At 42.3% G+C, this 21,148-nt stretch overlaps 1 protein-coding gene and 1 long non-coding RNA gene across 14 annotated transcripts in view; one reads left to right on the top strand and one right to left on the bottom strand.

The window, feature by feature from the left end:
- Nucleotides 1–5,002: 5,002 nt before the first annotated feature.
- Nucleotides 5,003–8,553, bottom strand: LOC138918196 (uncharacterized). The gene is made up of 2 exons (XR_011427217.1): nucleotides 8,413–8,553; nucleotides 5,003–8,267 (listed from the first exon to the last, which is right to left on the bottom strand). It is a non-coding gene; the product is annotated as an uncharacterized lncRNA (long non-coding RNA).
- Nucleotides 7,734–21,148, top strand: part of GRM7 (glutamate metabotropic receptor 7) — an 828,681-nt gene continuing 815,266 nt past the window's right edge. For 11 of the 13 annotated variants that reach the window (XR_011427207.1, XR_011427209.1, XR_011427213.1 and 8 more), the window contains exon 1: nucleotides 8,071–8,589. Coding sequence is in view for 3 of the 13 variants with exons in the window: in XM_070238555.1 (XP_070094656.1) it covers nucleotides 8,071–8,589 (519 nt within the window). In the remaining 10 variants the exon portion in view is untranslated. Of the gene's footprint in view, nucleotides 8,590–21,148 lie in introns of all 13 variants that reach the window. The other 2 variants (XM_014731447.3, XM_023620046.2) reach the window with 2 other exon arrangements.

The following is a 21,148-nucleotide window of genomic DNA, read 5'->3' as shown; positions in this document are numbered from 1 at the left end:
ATCCTTTCAAGGTTTGTTTTTAAGACTTTTTAGGGTGAATGTTTACCCCTGCTATTAAAGTGTAACCTTTCTGGGTTTCTGCTAAATCCTCTGATGTTTCAACAAGATCTCTCCCCTCTGGAAAGTCAGAACTCCAAAGTCTCCCCACCCTGTGAGCTCTGTTACAGTTCCCCAATAGCTGTTATTTTCCTGCAGTCCCAGCTCCTCATCCTATGTTTTCACAGTTTGGTATTGAGCCAAAACTCAAGGGACCACCTTAATGATTTCTGGTCCTCTTTCTTTGTGTAGCTTCCTTCTTTCTTGTACTCTTCTTTGAAAATTACAGCCTCCTTAGCCTCCCTAAATTCTCATCTCTGTCTCCTCAAATTAGCCAATTTGCCACACTCAGCTTGGGTCTGAAAAGTGGCACCAGTGGGAGAAAGTCAGGACATTCATTGGGCTCTCCTCATTTGTTCTCTTTCATTGGGGATCACAGTCCAGAGCTGATAGTTGCCCAATGTCTTAAAAGAGTTGTTTAATATATTCTGTCTAATTTTCTAATGGTTGGCAGTGAGAGGGAAAGCCTGGGGCCAATTATTCTATCATGGCTAGAAGCAGAAGTCCTCAATCAAGGTAGATTGGCTGAATGAATGTCTACAAGAGCCTACCTCCTAACTTCTTCCTACAGAAAAGAAACTTGATCCAAGTTCTTATGCTGTTGCTTTTTTATTGGTGGCGGAGAGTTTCTGAGGGACTGAAGAATCAAAATCTTTATAGGATAAACAACTTGTATGGCTAAGATACTAGCATCAACTTGTGTTACATAATTTCAAAGCAGATATGACCATGAGAAATGGACCCACATCACGAAGAATCAAGGCCTGAAAAGAACATGAGCAATTACCCTAAGGAATATTGTTTGAATATTAAATGAAGTGTGGATGTCAAACAACATGGTAGATAGTCTCAGAAGACATACTTAGACATTCCCAAAGGAGAACCATCCAATATTTTGAACTCTTTAAAAATAAATCTATAATATCTCTGTTGACTGTGTTGAAAGACACAAAAGATCATTTGAATGGCCATGTTCAGGTACTGTGAAAATAGAGGAATTATAAAATAATCAAATCATACCTGAGTAGTTGGGCTAAAGGATATACTAAGTCATGCGCTCTTTAACGATGGGGATGTGGTCTGAGAAATGTGTTGTTAGGTGATTTCATCGTTGTGTGAACATCATAGAGCATAGTTACACAAACCTAGATGGTATAGCCTACTACACACCTAGGCTATATGGTACTTATCTTATGGGACCACTGTCGTATATGTGATCTGTCATTGACCAACATGTCATTATGCAGCATGTGACTGTACCATAGCGAAAGGGATACTTGGGAACCAGGAAGGAAAATATACCCTTGGCTCACTCCAAATGAGGTGTTGAACTTGAACTAGATTTGAGCAGCTGGTATACTTGGAAGTTTTAGGGTTTAAGGGTAGGGATCCATCTGGTTGCGAGTAGCAGCTCAGTAAACTATAACATGACAGGACACAGAGAAAGAGTCCTGACAAAGACAAGACAGCTTGTCCAGGGCTGTTAGGTATAGTAGATTTGTCCATAGCCACATGTAGCCCCAGATGGCTGATTGAGAACAGACACATCCTACCTCTTGTATGGAGTGTACACACGAGTGTGGGAAGGGACAGAAAGCAGGTCTTAGACAAATGAGTCCCTGTGATTCACTGGACCTGCCCTGAACATGCTTCATCCAGGAGGAATAATTCTGGAAACACTCTGATGACAGTGATCAGTGTCTAATAAATGGACAGGCAATAGAGTGTAGTAGTTAAAAGCATGGTTACTGAACTTAGACATGGGTATGAGCTCTGCTTCTGTATCAGCTAGATGGCAGAGTGGTTGAAACATAAACCTTGGAGATAGATTTCCTGGCTTCACATCTGAGCTCTGTTGCTGCCTAGCTTTATGTCCTTGGCAAGTCTTCTAAAAACTCTGTGCCTCAATTTCTTCATGTGAAAAATAGGGGTGATAATAATAACACGTACCTTATATGTGTTGTGGATTAAATGGATCCTCAGTTTATGATGAGGATTAAATAAATCAACATGTGTAAACCATTAGAGCAGTACCTGGGATATAGTGTCAGATAAGCGTAGCTATTATGATTATTTCTTGTGTAAAATTAGGGTAATAACAATAATAGGAACTCTTTTATAGGGTTGACACAGAGAATAAATGAGTCACTGCATATAAACAGCCCATTCTAGTGCCTAATAGACAGTAGGCACTCAATAAAACAGAATAAACCTCACACATTTGTCATGGTTGATTCAAGAAATCCATGAGGCTCAACTGGCAGGTTCAAATGCCTCTATTGCCCAGAGATAAGCAGGTCTGTAGAATACAAGGATATGATTCTTCCAAATAATAAAGCAAACTCTACTGCTTTGGAATTACTACTAGCTTTAAATAGATACACACTCTATATATCTAACACACATATACAAAAACCTATACTATTGCTACATTTCTTATCATTAGATGAACATATAAATTTTTTTTTAAAGATTTTATTTTTTTCCTTTTTCTCCCCAAAGCCCCCCAGTACATAGTTGTATATTCTTTACTGTGGGTCATTCTAGTTGTGGCATGTGGGACACTGTCTCAGTGTGGTTTGATGATCCATGCCATGTCCACACCTAGGATTTGAACCAACGAAACACTGGGCCGCCTGCAGCGGAGCGTGCGAACTTAACCACTTGGCCATGGGGCCAACCCCTGAACATATAAGTTTTTAAAAACAATTTAAAAATCTATCATTCATACTTAAGCCTTCTTAAGTTTTAATTTTAATTCCCACACAACTGGTCATTTGAAGTCACTGTCATTTGGAGTTTGATATCACGCGCTCAAGGTGTGGATTCCTGTCAAGAGCTAACTCTAAGACTACTGCATTCTATGCCGTAGAGTTCTAAACTTTCTATAGTACATTCTCACGGGAATCTAAGAATCTTTAGCTATTTTGCTTTTAATTATCTGCTTATCTTTAAGCAGGAACAATCTAAATTAGCATTCTCAATTTTGAGAGCCCCTACTCAAATGAATTACTTGCTTAAGCAAAGGATGAAATATGTTGGGAGACAAAATGGAATGTTCAGAAACAAATGCTTCAGGCCTTGCTGGATCCAGGGTCTCAGATGACCTCACCAGGGCTCTAATTTTCTCTCTATGTCTTTGTTCTGCTTCCCTGTGTGGGTTGCTTTTATTCTCAGACAGGCTTTATTCATGTGGTGGAAAGACAGCTACCAGAAGCCCCTGTTTCTATCTTTATAGATAAGAAGTCAAGAAGAATAGATTTGTCTTTTTTAGGTATCAATATATCAAACCTAAGGCCCTTTACCTACCGTTGAACTCTTTAGCCTCAGCAGGGGAAGGGAGAGCTCAGTTCTGCCAACCCTGATGCATGCCCACACCTGAGTTTGGATGTGTGAGACATCAAGATTGACAGCTCTGTCTCAACTCATGGAGATTGAGAGGGGTTCTTTACCAAAGGAAAGGCTTATGATGTTACCGAAGGAACAGCAGGAACATTCCATCCCTTACCAGCTTAGGATGTGTACAAAATCAGAGTTTCTTAACGATGAGATCAGGAAATAGATGCTGAATAAGTGACACAAGATGTCTGCTACAAATAAATATGACAGGAAAGTATAACAGATAGAATAAAATATCTTTTTACTTTCCCTCTCTCTCCAAGAAAAAGTTGACCTCCTCCACTCAGTAGTGCAATACAAATGTAAAATTGCGTAAAAAAGAAAAGCTATGGAGGAGGACCTCCATGAAGGATGGAAGAACAGCCAGAGTATGTTAGCAGCAGTAGCAGGAGTAGCAGCAGGTAGCTGGACAACTTTGTAAGTTACAAATTGGATTTAAACAGAGAGGGAGTTGGAAGAGGAGACATTATTTTCTGCAGAAGATGATGGGCGGAGGAAAACAACAAAGAAAATAAATAAAATTGAGATGATTAACAAAACACAATGCTAAGAATGTAAATTAGGACTGAGCCCTTAACTTAAGTTACGCATTTTTTATTAATCTCTGGGTGAGAAAAGATTAATGACTACACAGAACCAAGCCTGTGAACACATTTTATAATGTATGATCTTTGTGCCTAAAACTAGATTCTTCTTTAATTAAATATGACACTAGAACAATAACTGGCCTAGTTTTAGATTAACCATTCTCAACACAAAGATTTTCCATTCAAATAATCTCAAAAAAGCAAATACTCTGTCATCTATTAAGTTGCAGATCCTATGCACTGTGGCTAAAGATTTAAAGATAAATTAAGTACTATTTGTACTGGGTGTCTGTAGATTTTGCAAGCTCAGCATCACTTTCCTGTTTCTCTAATAACAGATCATGCATTTCATTCGGTTTAGGTGGTGTTAATGCCTAGCTTCTGACTTTCCTCAACCAGACTATGGCAGTAGCCCCAGTTATTGATCCAGGAATGAACACTTGACTCAGGAAGAACCAATTAAAGCCTTCCTTTAGAGTTGATCAAGACCTTTGAGGTTCGAGTATTTCAATCTGATGCAATTTTTGTAAAACAAAATTATTTCAAAATCTACTAATTATCCTTTAAGTTCTAGAAACCGCATACTATTACTAAGAGGACAGCAATTTATCTGCCATTGTTTCTGCTCTGCCCACTTTATGTTTCAGTCACTGTCAAATAAACGCAGTGGGGAATGGCAAAACCACTTCTGATTCATTCAACACATGAGTGCTTCTTGGGTACAAAACACCATTCTAAACATTGTCCAGCAGAAAAAGATAAATAATACCCAGCCCTTACCCTCAAGGATCTTACAACTTGGCATGGGAATTAAGACACACACACAGATGACTGCAGTAAAAAGAAGATAATGATTGCTGCCAGATGTTTGGGGAGAATGAGCAGAGCAAAGAGAGAACACAGAATAACGCAACAATCAATAGTGAGCCAAGAAATATTTATTGAGCAATCACAAGTTGTGAAATGGAAATGGGAGAGTAGAAAATGGAGTGAGACATGGGCAGGCAAAAATCAAGTGACATTACTTGTTACCCAACTCTCCAAATAGTCTTTTTGTCATCAAGTTGCTAATAAATAGCCTTAAATTAAAAACTAAATAAGGATATAGCCTCTGTCCAATAGAGCCCAAGATCCTGATGCTTAAATGCTAGGATCATAGTACTTATGTGAAGGATGCCTTCCTATTGCTTTGTCTCTTTTTCCCTTTCCAAATGAACTGATGCATCTTTAACAAGATATCTATTTCAGCTGCCCCACCCTTTTTGCACCAGTGTATTAGAACAGGTGAATTAGAAGAGGATCCTTTTGCCTTCAAACAACAGATAGAAAATACTATGTAATTGAAAAACTCCAGAGGCAATCTTTCAGGCATGACTGGATCCAGGAGTTCAAATGTTTTAATCAGGCCCTTATCTAGCTCTTCCCCCACCCTTCTGTCTCTTTTCCTTTTCCCCTCTCTTGTATCTCTTGTTCTGAGATTTAAATAGTTCCCTGTTCATGTGGAAGCTCCTGGTGCAGCTATAGGCTTATATCCTCATAGTTCCAGGATTGGCAGGAAGGATCGGGGTCCACCACAGTATAAGGTTATTCAAGGTGTGCACTTACGTAGCAGGGCATCACATCTAAGAGAGATTGATAATCACACTGTATACAAGGTAGATTAGTATATTAATTACAGCACTGTTTTCTTGAAGATGGCAGCAAAATGTTCTGTTCTTACAAAATCAGAACAGTATAATGTTTTCCAAAAGATATACATAAAGCATTTTGAGGAAGGGGACCCTCTTTTTTGTTTCCAATTCACGCACAGATTGTCTATTGAATAGCGTTGACTCTGTGTTACTACCCTAGTTACCGCTGTGAAAGTCTAGGGTTAGCCCTGGATGCCTCTGCTAAGTTCCATCTTTGAACTTATCACTATAGGCAGAAGGATCCCATGCTCTGACTATCCGGGCCTGAATTATAGAAAGTGTGATCTGTTCTCCCTAAGCCATAGTATTGAAACATGGAGCAGGGATACATCCAAAAAGAAATTGATGGACTAGGCTGTCCCTAGAAGGAAGAGGAACAGACGGTGAGCAAGGAAAAAAAAAAACTCCTCTCTACTAAGAAGTGTTTGTAATGCTCTTTGCATATCAAGAAACTGGTCTCCTACATACAAAGCAACAGAGGATATTGGCCTAAAAAGAGCGCCATGGCCAAAGGGATGTGGCCTATTTTTACAGAGGATTTGAGAGTTAATAGATAACTTGGCGAGCATCCAATTCCATCTCATCATTTTACAGATGGGGAAACTAAAACACAGACAGGGGAACAGAGGTGCCAAGCACACAGAGGAAGTTGGTAGCAGAGACAACCAATTGCCTGTCTTCTGACTTTTTGGGTTTTGTGTGTTTTGTTTGTTTGTTTGTTTTTTGTACAAAGACTTGTTTAGTACATTAACAACAACAACAAAAATTACAGTCTTGTTTCAGATTTCTCTCCACCCTCAAATCCGTATAATAGAGTTTGCTGCACTCCAAGAGAAAGCCTCAGCAAGAGTTGAGTTCGCCCTCTGAGTCCACTGTGGTGCCAAGGACAGTGACATTACCCTTTCTAATACAGAAATTAGGGCCACTTGTTGCTTTAATGGGCCAAATTTGGGCTGGGCCTGCAACAGGGGACACCTTTGAAAACCACCTTCTTGATTGCACTGAAACCTGCTCTGGCATCCTGATTTTGCCCCCAAATATCCAGCCACAAAAAGAGAGAAAGGCGTCCTGGATCAATGCGGAGACTTCTACCTGCCCCTCTTCCTCCTACTATCACCTCTTTCCTGCTGTTTCCTCCCTGCGAAAACCTGTCACCAGCCCAGAAGCCTCTCTGAAAACGGGTAGGAGGGAGCCTTACACCTGTCAGCACCAGAGAAGAAAGTGCGCTCTGCAGAGTTCTCAGTTGTTCCATCTCTTGAGAGGAAAGGAAGAAAAGGGTGTAGTCTGAGGTTTCCGCCACAGACTTGCTGGAGAACCCAGTTAGTTCATCCGGCTCTGGCCCCGGTAACCCCTGAAGACCAAGGAAGCTCCTCCATGCCTAACGTTTCTTTTTGGGCGTGTTTCCCTACAGGCTAGCCCAGCGCCTGGCCCAGGAGAAGTCTCTGGGTAAAGATATTGTAAGTCATAAATCAGGCTCCTGTGTGTATGTGTGTTTTTCTTAGGAAAAACTGGCTCAGATGGATCAGCAGTGGAGACTGAGGTCTCCCTGCTCCCGTTCATCACTGGCTCCTTCACCTTGCTACTCCCTCGCATTCTCCCGAGGTGACAGTCGGGGCTCCGGACCTCAGGGTCGGGAGTAGTCGGCACCAGACATCCCCGCCCCATCCCGGGGCTGATGGCACCCTTGCCTAGACTGTGTGTGTGGATGCAGGCGGGAGAGCAAGAGGCTGCTACGGTGAGGAGCAAGAGCTCAGCCTTCGCCTGCGTCCTGCAATCCCTAGATCCCTGGGGACCGCGAAATTCCCAGTCAGAGGCACTCCCCCCAAGCAGCCCACCCACGCCCCCCCCCCCCCTTTACCTCAGCACGCAGCCCCTCCCTGCGTGATGATGCAAACCGGTGGGGAGGGCGGGCGCTGGGAAGGGTGGGGAGAGACAAGAGCTAGCGAGGGAGGGAGGGAGTGGGAGGAGGAGGAGAGGGAGCCGAACGACCATTTAAAGCGATAGCAATCCGTGCCCTCTCCCCAGTGCTGGGCTGTTGGAGAGCTCGAGCGGCAAGCCAGGGAGAGCGAGCGTGGCACGCCGGCTAGCGAACCCGAGAGCGCACGGCTCCCCAAGCTGGCAGGCGCCGCGGGACCCCCCACCCTCTCTGGCCGCCCCTCCCCGGGCTCCCCCACGCTCCGTGCCTGCAGGAGCCCCAGGACTTCCCCGGAGGAGCTCACCCCAAGGGGCCCGGACCCCGGCGAGCCCGCCACCGTCCCCTCCAGCGCCTCCGCCACCACCGCAGCAGCCGGAGCAGCATGGTCCAGCTGGGGAAGCTGCTCCGCGTCCTGACTTTGATGAAGTTCCCCTGCTGCGTGCTGGAGGTGCTCCTGTGTGCGCTGGCGGCGGCGGCGCGCGGCCAGGAGATGTACGCCCCGCACTCTATCCGGATCGAGGGGGACGTCACCCTCGGGGGGCTGTTCCCCGTGCACGCCAAGGGTCCCAGCGGAGTGCCCTGCGGCGACATCAAGAGGGAGAACGGGATCCACAGGCTGGAAGCGATGCTCTACGCCCTGGACCAGATCAACAGCGATCCCAACCTGCTGCCCAACGTGACGCTGGGCGCGCGGATCCTAGATACTTGTTCCAGGGACACTTACGCGCTCGAACAGTCGCTCACTTTCGTTCAGGCGCTTATCCAGAAGGACACCTCCGACGTGCGCTGCACCAACGGCGAGCCTCCGGTTTTCGTCAAGCCGGAGAAAGTAGTTGGAGTGATTGGGGCTTCCGGGAGTTCGGTCTCCATCATGGTAGCCAACATCCTGAGGCTTTTCCAGGTAGGGGGTCGCTCCCTCCGGGGCAGAGCGCGCCTTAGCTCCCCGCGCTCTTAATCCTAATGCTGGCTTGGCCTCTAGGGGTGCGGGGTCAGGTCAGCCTTAGCACATTTCCACCCTGGAGATCCTACCGAATCCCCCCTCCACCCGACCCGAGGAGGTATCTTCCCTGCTTGGTTCATTTCCCTTCCATCTCTCCCCTGTCCGCGCTCCACTCCATCCGGCTTGACATCCTGGATTTATGGCCCCATTTACAAGAAGCAATCTGCGAAAAACAAGGCGATGATTTAAATGAGTTTGCATTAGAGTGAAATATGGTCCGAAAACAGGCTTATAAAAGTGCCGGGGCTCCTGTGAAAGCCAGTTAGGCTCATGGAATACGAAAGATGAGAAGACTCCTCGAAACTCGGCATTTCCCAACTCCCCAGCTTCCCAGCCCCAAGGCACCCGGCAAGCCGCAGCTCCCTTGGAAAATTTCGGGAAGAGTTTAGGGAGGCACTTCTTAAACCGAAGGCTAGGTCTTCACCTGCATGTGGATGTTAATTGCCCATCTCTCTTGGGTTGGATTTCCCGACCTGTAGCCTGTCTCCGAGAGGGCATGGGTCGGAAAGGCACGGGGACGCTCCCCAAGTGGGGAGATGCCATCCGCAGACGTGCCCCCCAGGCGATTTGCTCTAGGCAATTGTTTGCACCATTTAAATCGCATTTGCAGTCCGGCCACTGGCAGGAGCTGGGCGATCAGTTTTCTACTCCTGCCACTTCAGAGCCCAGAGATGAGCTCATGCTAACTGCGAAACAAAATCGCTTTCGCTGCCTTCTCCTTTCGCCTGTTCTTTCCCACGACCTCCCTAACGCAGCCCGCCAACCCCGGTCCTCGGCTCCGAGGACGATTCCCGAAGCCAGGCAAGAAGAAGCCTGGAAGGAGGCAGTGGGGTGCGCTGAGCAAGGCCGGGCGATCCTCCTGCTCCAGGCGCCGAAGGGCGATGAGGGAAATGGGAGGAAGGCGGGTCCGGGGCAGTTGAGCGGTGGGTTCTACCGCAGTGCTCTCTTGCCGCCTGCCCCCGCAGCCTCTGCCCGGTGGCTCTTGTGCTGCATTGGGTATAAATGGGTGGCTTTTGGGTCAAGAAATTGAGTTTCAGGGTCTGTGTGACTGTGGGTGGTTCCCTTCTCCTGGATTCTCCGTGTTTCTCTCTGTATGGCTCTTTCTCTCCTTCTGTCTTTCTCCCTACTCTCCTTTTTTTTTTTTTTTTTCTATTTTTTTCTCCCCTTTTAATTTCTGCCTCTCTTCTCCCTCTCCACGTCCACCCCCAAGTTTTTTGTTCGTCTCTATCTTGAGATGATCCTTTCCTCATGCACAGCTCTCTCCCTGCCTGGTGGTGCCCAAACCCAACCAATCCTTCCTCCAGATGTTAGGGCTGACTCTGGTGCCGTTATGCTCCCCATCTAAAGAATCGGCTCTGCGCAGGGGCTTTCCCTAAAGGTGTTGGGTTTCTGGAGGGGACTCCTTGTGGAATTCAAGCTGTCACCACATCAGCTAGCAGGAGTGTGAAGTTTGTGTTTGCACCAGAAGGAGGGGTGCCTGTTCAAGGCTGCAGTTTGGTATGGCCTCTCTGATCATCTGAGGATCCCTGACACCTCCTGAGAATGCCATCATGGAGATCCCTAGATGTTTGCAAACCCAAAAATGCTTTGGGGGCAGCCTTCACTCTGAGCTGATGCTTTCAGGAAGAGCCTGGGTTATCCTAAGCAAAGCCCAGAAGTGCTTCTTTCATCTCTGAGCTTAAAGGTAGACAACCTGAGGGGGCAGTGCTGCAGGAGAGGGTGAGGTCAGAGATCACCTGAGAACCACTGGAGCGACTCTTAGCATTTTCCGGGAGCCCTGGGGGTTGAAGGCACATTTGGTGTTTCACATTTTTAAATTATTTTGCTGCCTGTTTCTCTCTTCACTCAAAGCATGGGTCGTGCTGCAGTTGGGCCTGTCTATCTGCAAAAGAGCGAAATGTTAAAGTCAAGAGAGGGATTGCAGACTAGGCTGAAGGACTTGTGTTTGCTGAAAAAGATACCAAAGGGAGCTGATTCTTCCTCTGATGTGTGAAACCAAGCACTCGGGGAGGGAAGAAAACGGCTTGCCTTAAGCTTAGTTCCCCCCATTCCCTGGCTGGGAAGGAAGGGAACCGAATGCCAGTGATAGCAGTGTGGGCTGAGACCAAAACCATTCAGAGAAAACACTGTCATTTTCCTCTAATTTGCAAATTGAAGCTATTCATGTTGGTTTGAACAGCTGAGGGAAGAAGAGCCCCCAGTTTTCACCTGCATTTATTGAGAAGAGGCTGGTAGTAGAAGGAGTGCACCAACTTGTAGCTTGTGCTGCAAGCTGGATATAACCATTGGTATGGGCATCCTGGGTAACCATTGCCCTTGTGGGAATATATGGATATAGAGAGAGAGAGAAAGAAAGAGAGAGAGAGAGAGAGGGATCTGTATATTCCAACAATCTCTTCCAGAAGGCTTTTTTTTTTGCATGTGAATTTAGATGCTCCTGGCAGGCAAGTCCAGTCCCTCATCTCCCAGCCTCTGTAAGCCTGCAGAATGAATAGAGAGAATAGTGGTACACAGACTCATTGTTCAAAAGCACAAGCAATTTAGGGAGAAAGGAAAAGAACGGTAGGTGCATCTTCTCTGGGATTGCAGTATTCAGCTCAATTAAGATTGTCCTATATAAAAAGAAACTCCTCTAGATGATCGAATTCTTAGCTCTCCAGAGATCTGAGTTTTCTTTTCCCTGGTCCCTGTGGGTTGCTGTGGGGACCCTGCCAAACCTATCATTTGAGATAAAAATTTATGGTGAGATAAGCTTCTAAGCTGGGGGAAAGAATACTCCCGGACTTAAGTAGGGGGTGCCAAGCACTGGGGGGCAGGAAAGAGTAATGAGATAGTACTAGATGTAAGAAATGCTGCTGCCGCCAGCAAAGCCTAGAATGAAGTTCCTTCCTGAAAATTAGGACTTAGGCAAGAAGGAGTACTCAGATGTAAATTGTGTCTATGACTTTGAATTTTCATTTGCCTGCTGGTGTACCAGAACAAAGATATGAGCTGAGCAAGTCCCTTCTCTCTCTCCTGTACATGCACGCTGAACTGGTTAGTAAGTAACATGTCAGAGGACAGGAATCGTATCCAGTGGGTCTTTCAAATCCAGGAATTTGAGGCTAATGAAATTAGCATGTGGCCAGGGCTCTGCCAACTGGAATTAAGTCATTGCAACTGCCCTGCATTGCATTTTCAGCCTCAAAGAAGCATCAGGGAGGAATTTCTGGAGATTTGTTTCTGAGCCTATACGAAATAATACTCTCCTAATGCTAAGAAAGATTAAATGTAAATTAATATTGACTATGAGTAACATATTTAAAAAATAATCACCGAGTGGGGATGGCTTAAAGTAGAGAGCTTATATAATATGGTATCCAAGGGATAAATCTCCCCTCATCACTGTTTTATGGGCTATAAGTAAGATATATTATAGTGGGAAGTAATGGGAATGTTTTTATTCAAGGATTCTCTGTTATTGACTTGAGAGCAAACACTCAGAGTATAAATTACTCTTGCTACGTCCTGACATTGAATGAACAATATTTCATGTGCAGTGACATGATCTAAGCTGTAGACTTGGAATGGAATGGCATCTTTTCCAGTTGTTTTGTTCCCTCAAAAGCAGCTAGATGGAAAAAGTGGTCAACCTGACCCATGTTGGAGCATATTGCAAATCTAAACCTGTGGATTTTGTACCATAAGGGAAATACATTGGTAAACTTGTGAGTGTTTTCCTTCTGTTATTGAAGCTTGAATATAATCTCCAACTTTGGGGGCAACATTTTATATACAAGTACTTAGTTTTCCTCCTTCTCTTTCTCTCTCCCCACCCCGCCATCTTACATTATTGCATAGAACTGGGCACCTAGGATGGTATGGTTTTACTATCATGGGAAGTTTTTTAAAAAAACAACTCTAACCTACTCTTCTTAAAATTTCATAGTATAGGTGTTAGTGCCATTGGAATAGTCTCTATAACAATCTCTGCCTCCACATTTACTGTGTTTCGGGAAATTTACCTAACAGATGGTGAGTGGGCATTATTTAAAGGGGCAGTTTTTAACAGAGCAGAGAGGGAGGAATTGAGCCAGGCACATTCTCTATTTGAAGATGCCTCCACGTGTATTTTTTGTAGACATACCCATACAATTAGGATGTCTTTGGGCATCTTTCTCTTCAAGGATAATTGAAACAATGAGTGCCTTTTCTTCAGTTTCACAAACATTTAACAAATCATAAATGCTCCATTTCTTATGCATCTAAGTTGTGTCATAGATTTAAAAGACCAAAGCTGGATTACATAAAGTGCACTCTAGTCTCAATCCTACCATTAATTAGCTGTTACCCTAAATAAATAAGTCACTTAATTTTTCTAGGCCTCATTTTCCTCATCTGATTTTTTCATTTTAAAAAATGTAGTTTCCAGAATTCTCTAATCTCTTTGTGTCAGTTTAGCTCGGAGAAAACCTGCTCTTATCAAAACTCTGTGACATTTTATTTCCAGCTCCCACTTTGAACTTTGAATGAGTTTGGGGAACTTTTTAAGGACATTCTCACAGAGCTATCTTAGTCAATCCAGCTGATTTCCCATATTCAGACTTTTTTCCTCATTCTTTACCAGTGTGCTCCATAGTCATATATATCACGGCTGGTGGTAAGGAAAGTGACCTCCTTGGTCAGCTTACCACGTGGTCATCGGACGCAAGGCAAGGAGTGAGAACTGTGGAGTTCACCGTAGCAGATATAACTTTCATTATCCAGTGTCTTGTTCCCTTTCATCTTGCAAAAACACCAGGCTTTTCTTTTGAAAAACTGCCAGAGAATGACATCCTGTCTCCTCCCAGGCCCCATGGGTGAGTCACCTAACTGAGCTCAGGCAAAGCAGGTGATTGGCTCAGGTAGAGGCATCTGACAAGGGCTGGTCCTATCAGAATCCTCCCCAAGACTTTTCTGGGGGCGAAAATTATCTCTTCCTTCTGAAATTTCTACAATGGAGAGATATCTCTCTCTGGGACTCCCAGTGGCCATCCAACACAAGAAGAGACTTTCCATAGAATTCAGTCATGCAGAAATAAGCAGGGCTGAGTGAAGGAGAGAGAGCCAGAGCCCTGTTGATATTCTGGAGCTTCCAAATGAACTATATCTGAATCTAGCTGCATTCCTGAATTTCCAGCACTTGTTATTTTTGTAAAAAAAAATTCCTTTCACTCTTTTGAGCTTGTTTTCAGCCACGTGCAATTGAAAGCATCATGGCTAAAACAGCTGATTTCCAACATTAATGTAAGGTTTGCAGCATTCAATAAGTGGAAAATAATATATGATATCTTCTTTGCTATACTTATTTTATATGTGTGTATATATATATATACTTACTATTATATTTAAATATAATCCTTCCAGCCTAGGTTTAGGATATGCAAAACTTAACATCCTTCCCCACCGTTCCCAACATTTACTGTATTAGCTTTAAGCATTTGTGACCACATCTTTCTCATCTTGATGCAGTTGAGAGAGGGCAAAACAGCCTATAGGCCTCCTGTCTGGAAGCTTTAGAACCATGCTTGGTTCCTTTCATTAAAGCAAATCTTTTGTTGATGTCCCCAGGGCAAAGATGCATTTTCATGGCATAATGGAGTACAAAGTACATTAAACTCCCGGGTCACTCTACAGTGAGCATGAAGCCCAGCTCTACTTCTCACCCCTCTTTACTTTCAGTTGACAAAAAAGAACAGTCACAAACACGTTTCCCCAACAACTGAAAAGCATACATGATTACTATTTAGAGGATGTTTGTGCAACACATAGTCAGACTGATTAATTAATGGACCTTTTGCCAGTTGGTACAGTAAGTATATATGTTTTATGCACTTAATAAGAAACGAACAGTAAAATCTTTTTTACAGATAAATGTTTAGCTGAGAAGAGTATTTTGCCAGCACACTTAATATTATTGTATTTCCACGTTTGTCAAGTAACCTCCTTTCAATTATATTTACTGGTAAATATTTCTGGAATCAAGTTATAATGTCAAAAATAAAATAAAGTTACAATGATATAGGACACATGTCTCATTTTATGAGAACAGAAATTCTAATTTATTTTCAATAACAGTAGTGACCACAATAATAATTTGAGTCCTTACTCTGAGGCACTCTATTATGTACTATAAATATTTCATATCATTTAGTTCTTACAATACAATACAAAGGGCATATTATCACCCCCACTGTACAGCTGAAGGAAGTGATTCTCATAGCCCAAAGTCACATATTTGGTAAGTGACAAAGTCTAGATTAAACTTAGATTTGTCTGGCAATAACCAGGTTGTTAACTACTATGCATATTGCCCAATTCTTGCACAAATGCAGAAATGCTTAAAATAATTATGTTTTCCTACCCTAAAATTGTAGTGGTTTAAAGATGTCAAAGTTGCTGATTGCTTTTACAGAAAAAAAAAATATTTTATTTTAGTTCTAAAACAAGATTAATTCTGTAGGTCCATAGAAATTTAAGCAGATAAATCCTTATCTCCAAATGAAGATGCTTGTTCCCCAGTATTCAACAGGTAGCCCTGTACACAGGCAATAAATATACAGTAGACTTTTCATTCAAATAAATGAGAAAAGATGTTTCTTCTTGTGCTCATTCAGTGCCCATCATTATGGATTATGGCTCTTCCTAAATTTTATTTGACTCACTCCACTCTTTCTACAAACCTCAAGTGGGGAAATCCATCACTCAGCTATATGTGCAAGGTGAGAGGACTCTATTAATACAATTGCTGAAAGTCAAGTTGACAGAGCACAGGAAATACATCCTAATAAATGCAACTTTAATGTTTGTGTGGACTGTGGAGTGAGGGGTAGGAGAATTTTCAGTTTAATGGATTATTTTGCCTCTTGCTATAAAAGTGCTGCAGCTTAATAGTTTTATAATTGGTCATTTACAGAATTCTCTCTCTGGGTGTTTTGCTTTCTCCATTCTGCGGCTGCTGATTCTATCTCTTGTTCTTGATGGAAGGTAGCAACAAAGTCACTTCAAAGGAGTCAGCCTGCTTTTCTGCATTATTGTTTAGATGAAAATATTTCCATTTGTTAAAGTACCATTTAAACATTTTTGTCATGTTTTAGTTTTTCTGTTTTGCTGAGGAAAATTAGCCCTGAGCTAACATCTGTGCCCATCTTCCTCTACCTTATATGTGGGACGCCTGCCACAGCATGGCTTGATAGGTGGTGTGTAGGGTTGCACCTGGGATCCAAACCGATGAACCCTGAGCTGCCAAAGAAGAGCACACGAACTTAACCACTATGCTACCAGGCCGGCCCCATAATCATGTTTTAGATTTGACTATGTTCTGAACATATTAGCACAGGCAGACATAACGGTCAATGTTTTCTGAGAGAAAACATACTTTTATCAAAAGACCTATCAGAATTTTCATGTAGGGGTTAAGAATCAAATTCTGGAGTTAGACAGACCTGAATTTAATTCATACTCACCACTTACTATGTCTCGCCTTGATCAAACAGGTACCACACTTCACATCAATTTCCTTATCTTTGAAATGGAAATAATAACAGTATACCTGTCTGATAGAGTAATTCTAAGTATTGCATAAAATATGCATGAAAATATTTTAGCATCACGTTTAGCATGTGATGAGTGTTCAATACACTTAAAAGCTATTTTATTATTATTATGCTATCGTTAAATATGACTATTGCTTAAATGTCACTATTACTAAATTTGCTGTAAAATGACCATGATAATCCATGTTGGATTCCACTCTTCTTTGTTTCTTTTGTTTAAATGGAAAATACATATACAGAGAAAGAGAACAAACACTTTAGTGTTACTCTTCAGTGGGATGAGATTTTCCATGGCACCAATTAAAGTGAATCATGAATTCCGTGCACTTAAGATAACAGAGAGGCTAAGAGCAGAGGGCTTTGAAGCTAACCAGCTCCAAGTTTGAATTCCATTGTACCTTTCTCTAGCTGCAGAAACTTTCAGAAGTTACTTAAACTTTCTGAGCTTTACTACTAGTTTATTCATCCATATGTTTTTCCAGAAATATTTATTATGCATCCACCTTGTGTACTGTTCTATGTGCTTGGACATACCATGAATAAAATAGGCAAGAGCTTTCCCTTTCTCTCTCTGTCTCTCCTGTGTCTTTCTTCCTTTCTCCTCTCTCCACTCTCTCTCTCTCTTTAGCTAACATTCTCTTGTGGAAACAGATGGATGTTTTAAATAAATCCTGCGGCATGTTGAAGTTGATGAGTGCTATGGGATAGAGAAGAATGTGAAGCACGTTGAAGGGTGTTGGATAGGGAGCAGTGGAGGGGTGTACAGGTGGGTTCTATTTTTAAATAGGATAGTCAAGGTGGATTTCATAAGGTGACATTTGAACAAAAACTTGAAGTGGGGGAGTTGTCAGAATGGATTAGGGGGAGACCACTCCTTGGGAGCAGGAATGACCAGTGCCGAAGGCAGAAACATGACTGGCAGGTTGGAGGAATATCGAGGAGGGCACTATGGCTGAGTAAGTCAGTGGGGAGGAAGGCGCAGCAGGAAGGCTTGAGGTCAGAGATATGATGGGATAGATTGGGCAAGCCCTTGGAGGCCGTCACACACATGTTGTCTTTTGCTCTGAATATAGGCAGCCAGTGGTAGGATTTTAGCAGAGATGTGACATGATCGGTCTCTTGTTTTAAAAGAATATCTCTGTGGTACTGAGGATAGAGAGAAAGCGTGGAGTCGGGGAGGATCTCAGGAGGCCAGCACAGGTGTCTACAAGATGGATGTTGTGGCCTGTGCCAGGATGTTAGCTGCAGATGTTCCGAGAAGTGAGTCGTCTGGAAGATTGTGACAGTGTTTCCCGGGGGGACTGAAGGTGAAATGTGGAAGAAAGAAAGGGGACAAGAGTGAATCTGGGATTTGGGGCCTGGGCAAGTGGAAAGGTGAGGTTACTATCACCTGAGATGCAAAAGGCTTGGGGTGGAGCATGTTTGGGGGATTAAAGATCAGTTTTGGAGATACAAGGTTTGAGATGTTTTCTTGACATCCTAGTAGAGATGTTGAATACACAATTGGATATACAGCAGTTCTGAAGAAAGGTCTAGACTAGAGATATATTTTAATAAAATGGGGGTATTAAAAATAATTACATGGTAGTGCTATTTTAAAGATTAAATGATGTAATGTGATTAACATTGTGTGTTATCAAAATGTGTAATAACTATTAGCTAAAAATAATTATCTGAAATAAAAAAGAATCCTATAGTTTGTTTTTGCAGTAGAGGTGAACAAAATGATTTCACCACTTTTTTTTTGCTGAGGAAGGTTTGCCCTGAGCTAACATCCATGCCAATCTTCTACTTTTTAGTATGTGGGCTGCCAGCACAGCATAGCCTCTGAAAAGCAGTTTAGGTCTGCTTTGCACCCGGGGACCGAACCCGGGCCGCTGAAGCAGAGGGCACTGAATTTAACCACCAGGCCATGAGGGCTGGGCCATACAATTATTTTAATAGCACTTGTGACACCGTTATTTTAGTCAAGACACCATAACTACAAATATTTAAAATAAACATTTCAATCTCCTGCCTTTCAGTCTATTGTAGTTGTAACCGTATTTTGTAAGGTTTAAGTTAGTTGTGATAGGGTACTTCTTTAATTAGAAGTAATTCTGAACTATCTAGTTCAGTTCAATTTTATATATGTATATGTATATATATGCAAGTATTATTTTGTGGCTCATCAAACTCATTTGGGAATTTGCATCATTGATAGACATGAGAGTTTAAGCAGTTACCCCGGTAACAATGCACTTGTCTTATCATATCCTTATAGATACCTACTTTGAATGGTTTCACCAGACATTTCACATCTTCCGTTCGCTTTCCAATTGAAAACATGGCTGGGGAAATTTGATCTTACTGATTTTGAGCTCCCTTTAGGTATTTGCAAATCCTTAAACAGCCTGTGCAGCTTAACTAAAATTCTGTTCCTTATTCATTCAGCTACCAGATATTGGTCTAAGCGTGTACTTACACTAAAAATGCATGACGACGTTGTCTCTACACATCTATAATTTTATTTTAACACTATCATCATGTAAGCTATATTTTAATTGTAATTATAACAAATTTTATATCAACACATATCCATTTCTAGTGTTCAGGGGGAAAGCAGCATGTAGTAAATTTTATCAAAATATAGCATCTGAAGAACAGAACAGAGGGTAATTGTGTAATTCTGTATTTACTATAATTAAGTTCAGTGGAGTTGGAATAATAGAATTAAGATAAAAAAAAAAACATTGAGGTACCATGGCTTCTCTCATAACACGCCCTTCTCACATCAGAGAGACCAGACTTAAGAGCTTTCTGTACAGAAATGGAGGAAAGAAGAGGCCAGAAGATGAATGACAGGCATGAGAAGGGTGGAACTCTGAGAAGTGACTTGAAAATGAAATATTGCTTTGGGTTTGATAGGTGGGAAAAATCTACTAGTGTATATTCCTAGTAAGACCACATATTCAGGAGCAGTTAAGCCTAATGTCAAAAATGCTGTCCACCTTCCTTATAAATAGGGACATACTTCTACTCAAGTCTTTGCTTTCTGTTTCTTGATAATTGATTGAGATTATCACAAGAACTGTATCTATGAGCAAAGTACATTATTTTGAAATGATGGCCATTCTTCAACCTTACTCTCTCTTTCTCTCAGACTTATTTAAGTTTGGAGTGCAGGAGTGGGTCATGGGGAACAATTGTTGGAAATTTTTATTTTCAAGAGGCAGTATAGCATAATGGTTAAGAATGTAGGCCCTGGACATAGTTCAAATCCCTGCTTTTCACTTGCTAACCATATGAGCTTGGGCAATTTACCCGATTACCTGGGCCTCAGCATTCCTGTCTAAAAAAATGATGATAATAATATTCCATCCTCATAGAACTGTTTTCAAGGTTAAATGAGGTTTACCAATACCAAGTGCTTAATACAGTATCTAGAGCACAGTAAGGTCTATTTATTATTATTATTATTATTATTACTACCACCATCCAGGTGCTCTCTTTCCTATGCTTTGTTGTATTGTCCCATGCCCCCCATTCCCATATGTTTCTGTACAAGGATAGTGTTGTCAGGGAGCATTTGCTTCTGCTGGTATCTGACCCCTAGTCAGCAAGGTGGCTGGGCCAGGACACAGCATTCATTGCTGCTCATTGAAACAATCTCTGCTTTAAGAAGGAAAATTAGATGTTGAGGACAAGCAGGGTCAAGGAGAGGGAATTTTCTCTCTTCTTCACTCAGTGGAGTAAGTGAAACATTCAAGCCTCAGAAGGAAAATCAGATAGAGCAAAATGCTTAATTTCATACTTTAGTTATTAAGAACAACTCAGAAAGACTAAATTTGAACTCACTTCGATCACATACTGAAAATGGGATCTTAGGTGCTTATTGTAACTGTAAGCTTGAGTCTATACCTGAAAGAAAAGAATAATAATATTAGGACTTACCGCATAATATTGTTGTGAGTAGTAAATGGATAAATCCTTTTAAAACATTCAGCATGTTGTTTGACATATAGTAAGCACTTAATAAATTTCAGTTTCCATGACTACTATCACTACTAATATTATTAAGTAGTTGAGCAAATCTGAGACCCTTCCCTTTCTTAAATTGCACATAATCATTTGGGCAACCAGCTTACATTTATCAAGCATCACTTGTACGTAAAGCCTCATGAACCCAGAGATCCTTCAACTCTACGCCCCATCAGAGCCACTTCTGGGGGGTGGAATCAATACCATCACCACCACTGTCATCATTGCTGTCACTGTCACTCAACTAACCATACTGAGCACTTTCTCTGTGCCAGACACCAAACTTAGCTCTGGATATGCATCATATCGTTTTGTTTGCACACTCAGGAAGGAGACATTATTAGCATCCCCAATATACACATAAAGATACTGAGGTGTTACAAAGATAAACAACTTGACCTACAGCAAGAGATGGAACCAGAAGAGTCAAACCCATGTCTCTCTGACCTCAAAAGCCCTTAAATATTATATACTACATCCTAGTGAGAATGTCTGCTTCCAGCCACTCTGGTAAGAGTGGAGAAGATTCTCAGGCCCCATATCCCTTTATTCCCTGTGTGTCCCTAGCATTAATACTAGAGGAAGAGAAGGGCCTTCTTCAAAGACCAGTCAAAGGGAACCTACTCTCTTCAGCCTTTCCTGAATCAATCAACCAATATTTTCTTTCTTTCTTAAGAATGCCCACATGTTCCTTCTGTTACTCACCTTGACCTTTTAGTATGCTTACATTCTGTACATGACTCATCCACTCTGTTTAATGTTAATTTATTTGAGGTCAAGTATAGGGTCTTACTCATCCTGAAGCATAATTATCCCCTGTGGCATCTAACTCTACACTTTTCTTTTTGTAGGACTTGCAGATATTT

The sequence above is a fragment of the Equus caballus genome, chromosome 16 (assembly GCF_041296265.1).
Source record: "Equus caballus isolate H_3958 breed thoroughbred chromosome 16, TB-T2T, whole genome shotgun sequence".
Lineage (NCBI taxonomy): Eukaryota > Metazoa > Chordata > Mammalia > Perissodactyla > Equidae > Equus > Equus caballus.
Note: the sequence above shows the minus strand (reverse complement) of the source record. Positions and strands in the feature narration are given on the sequence as shown.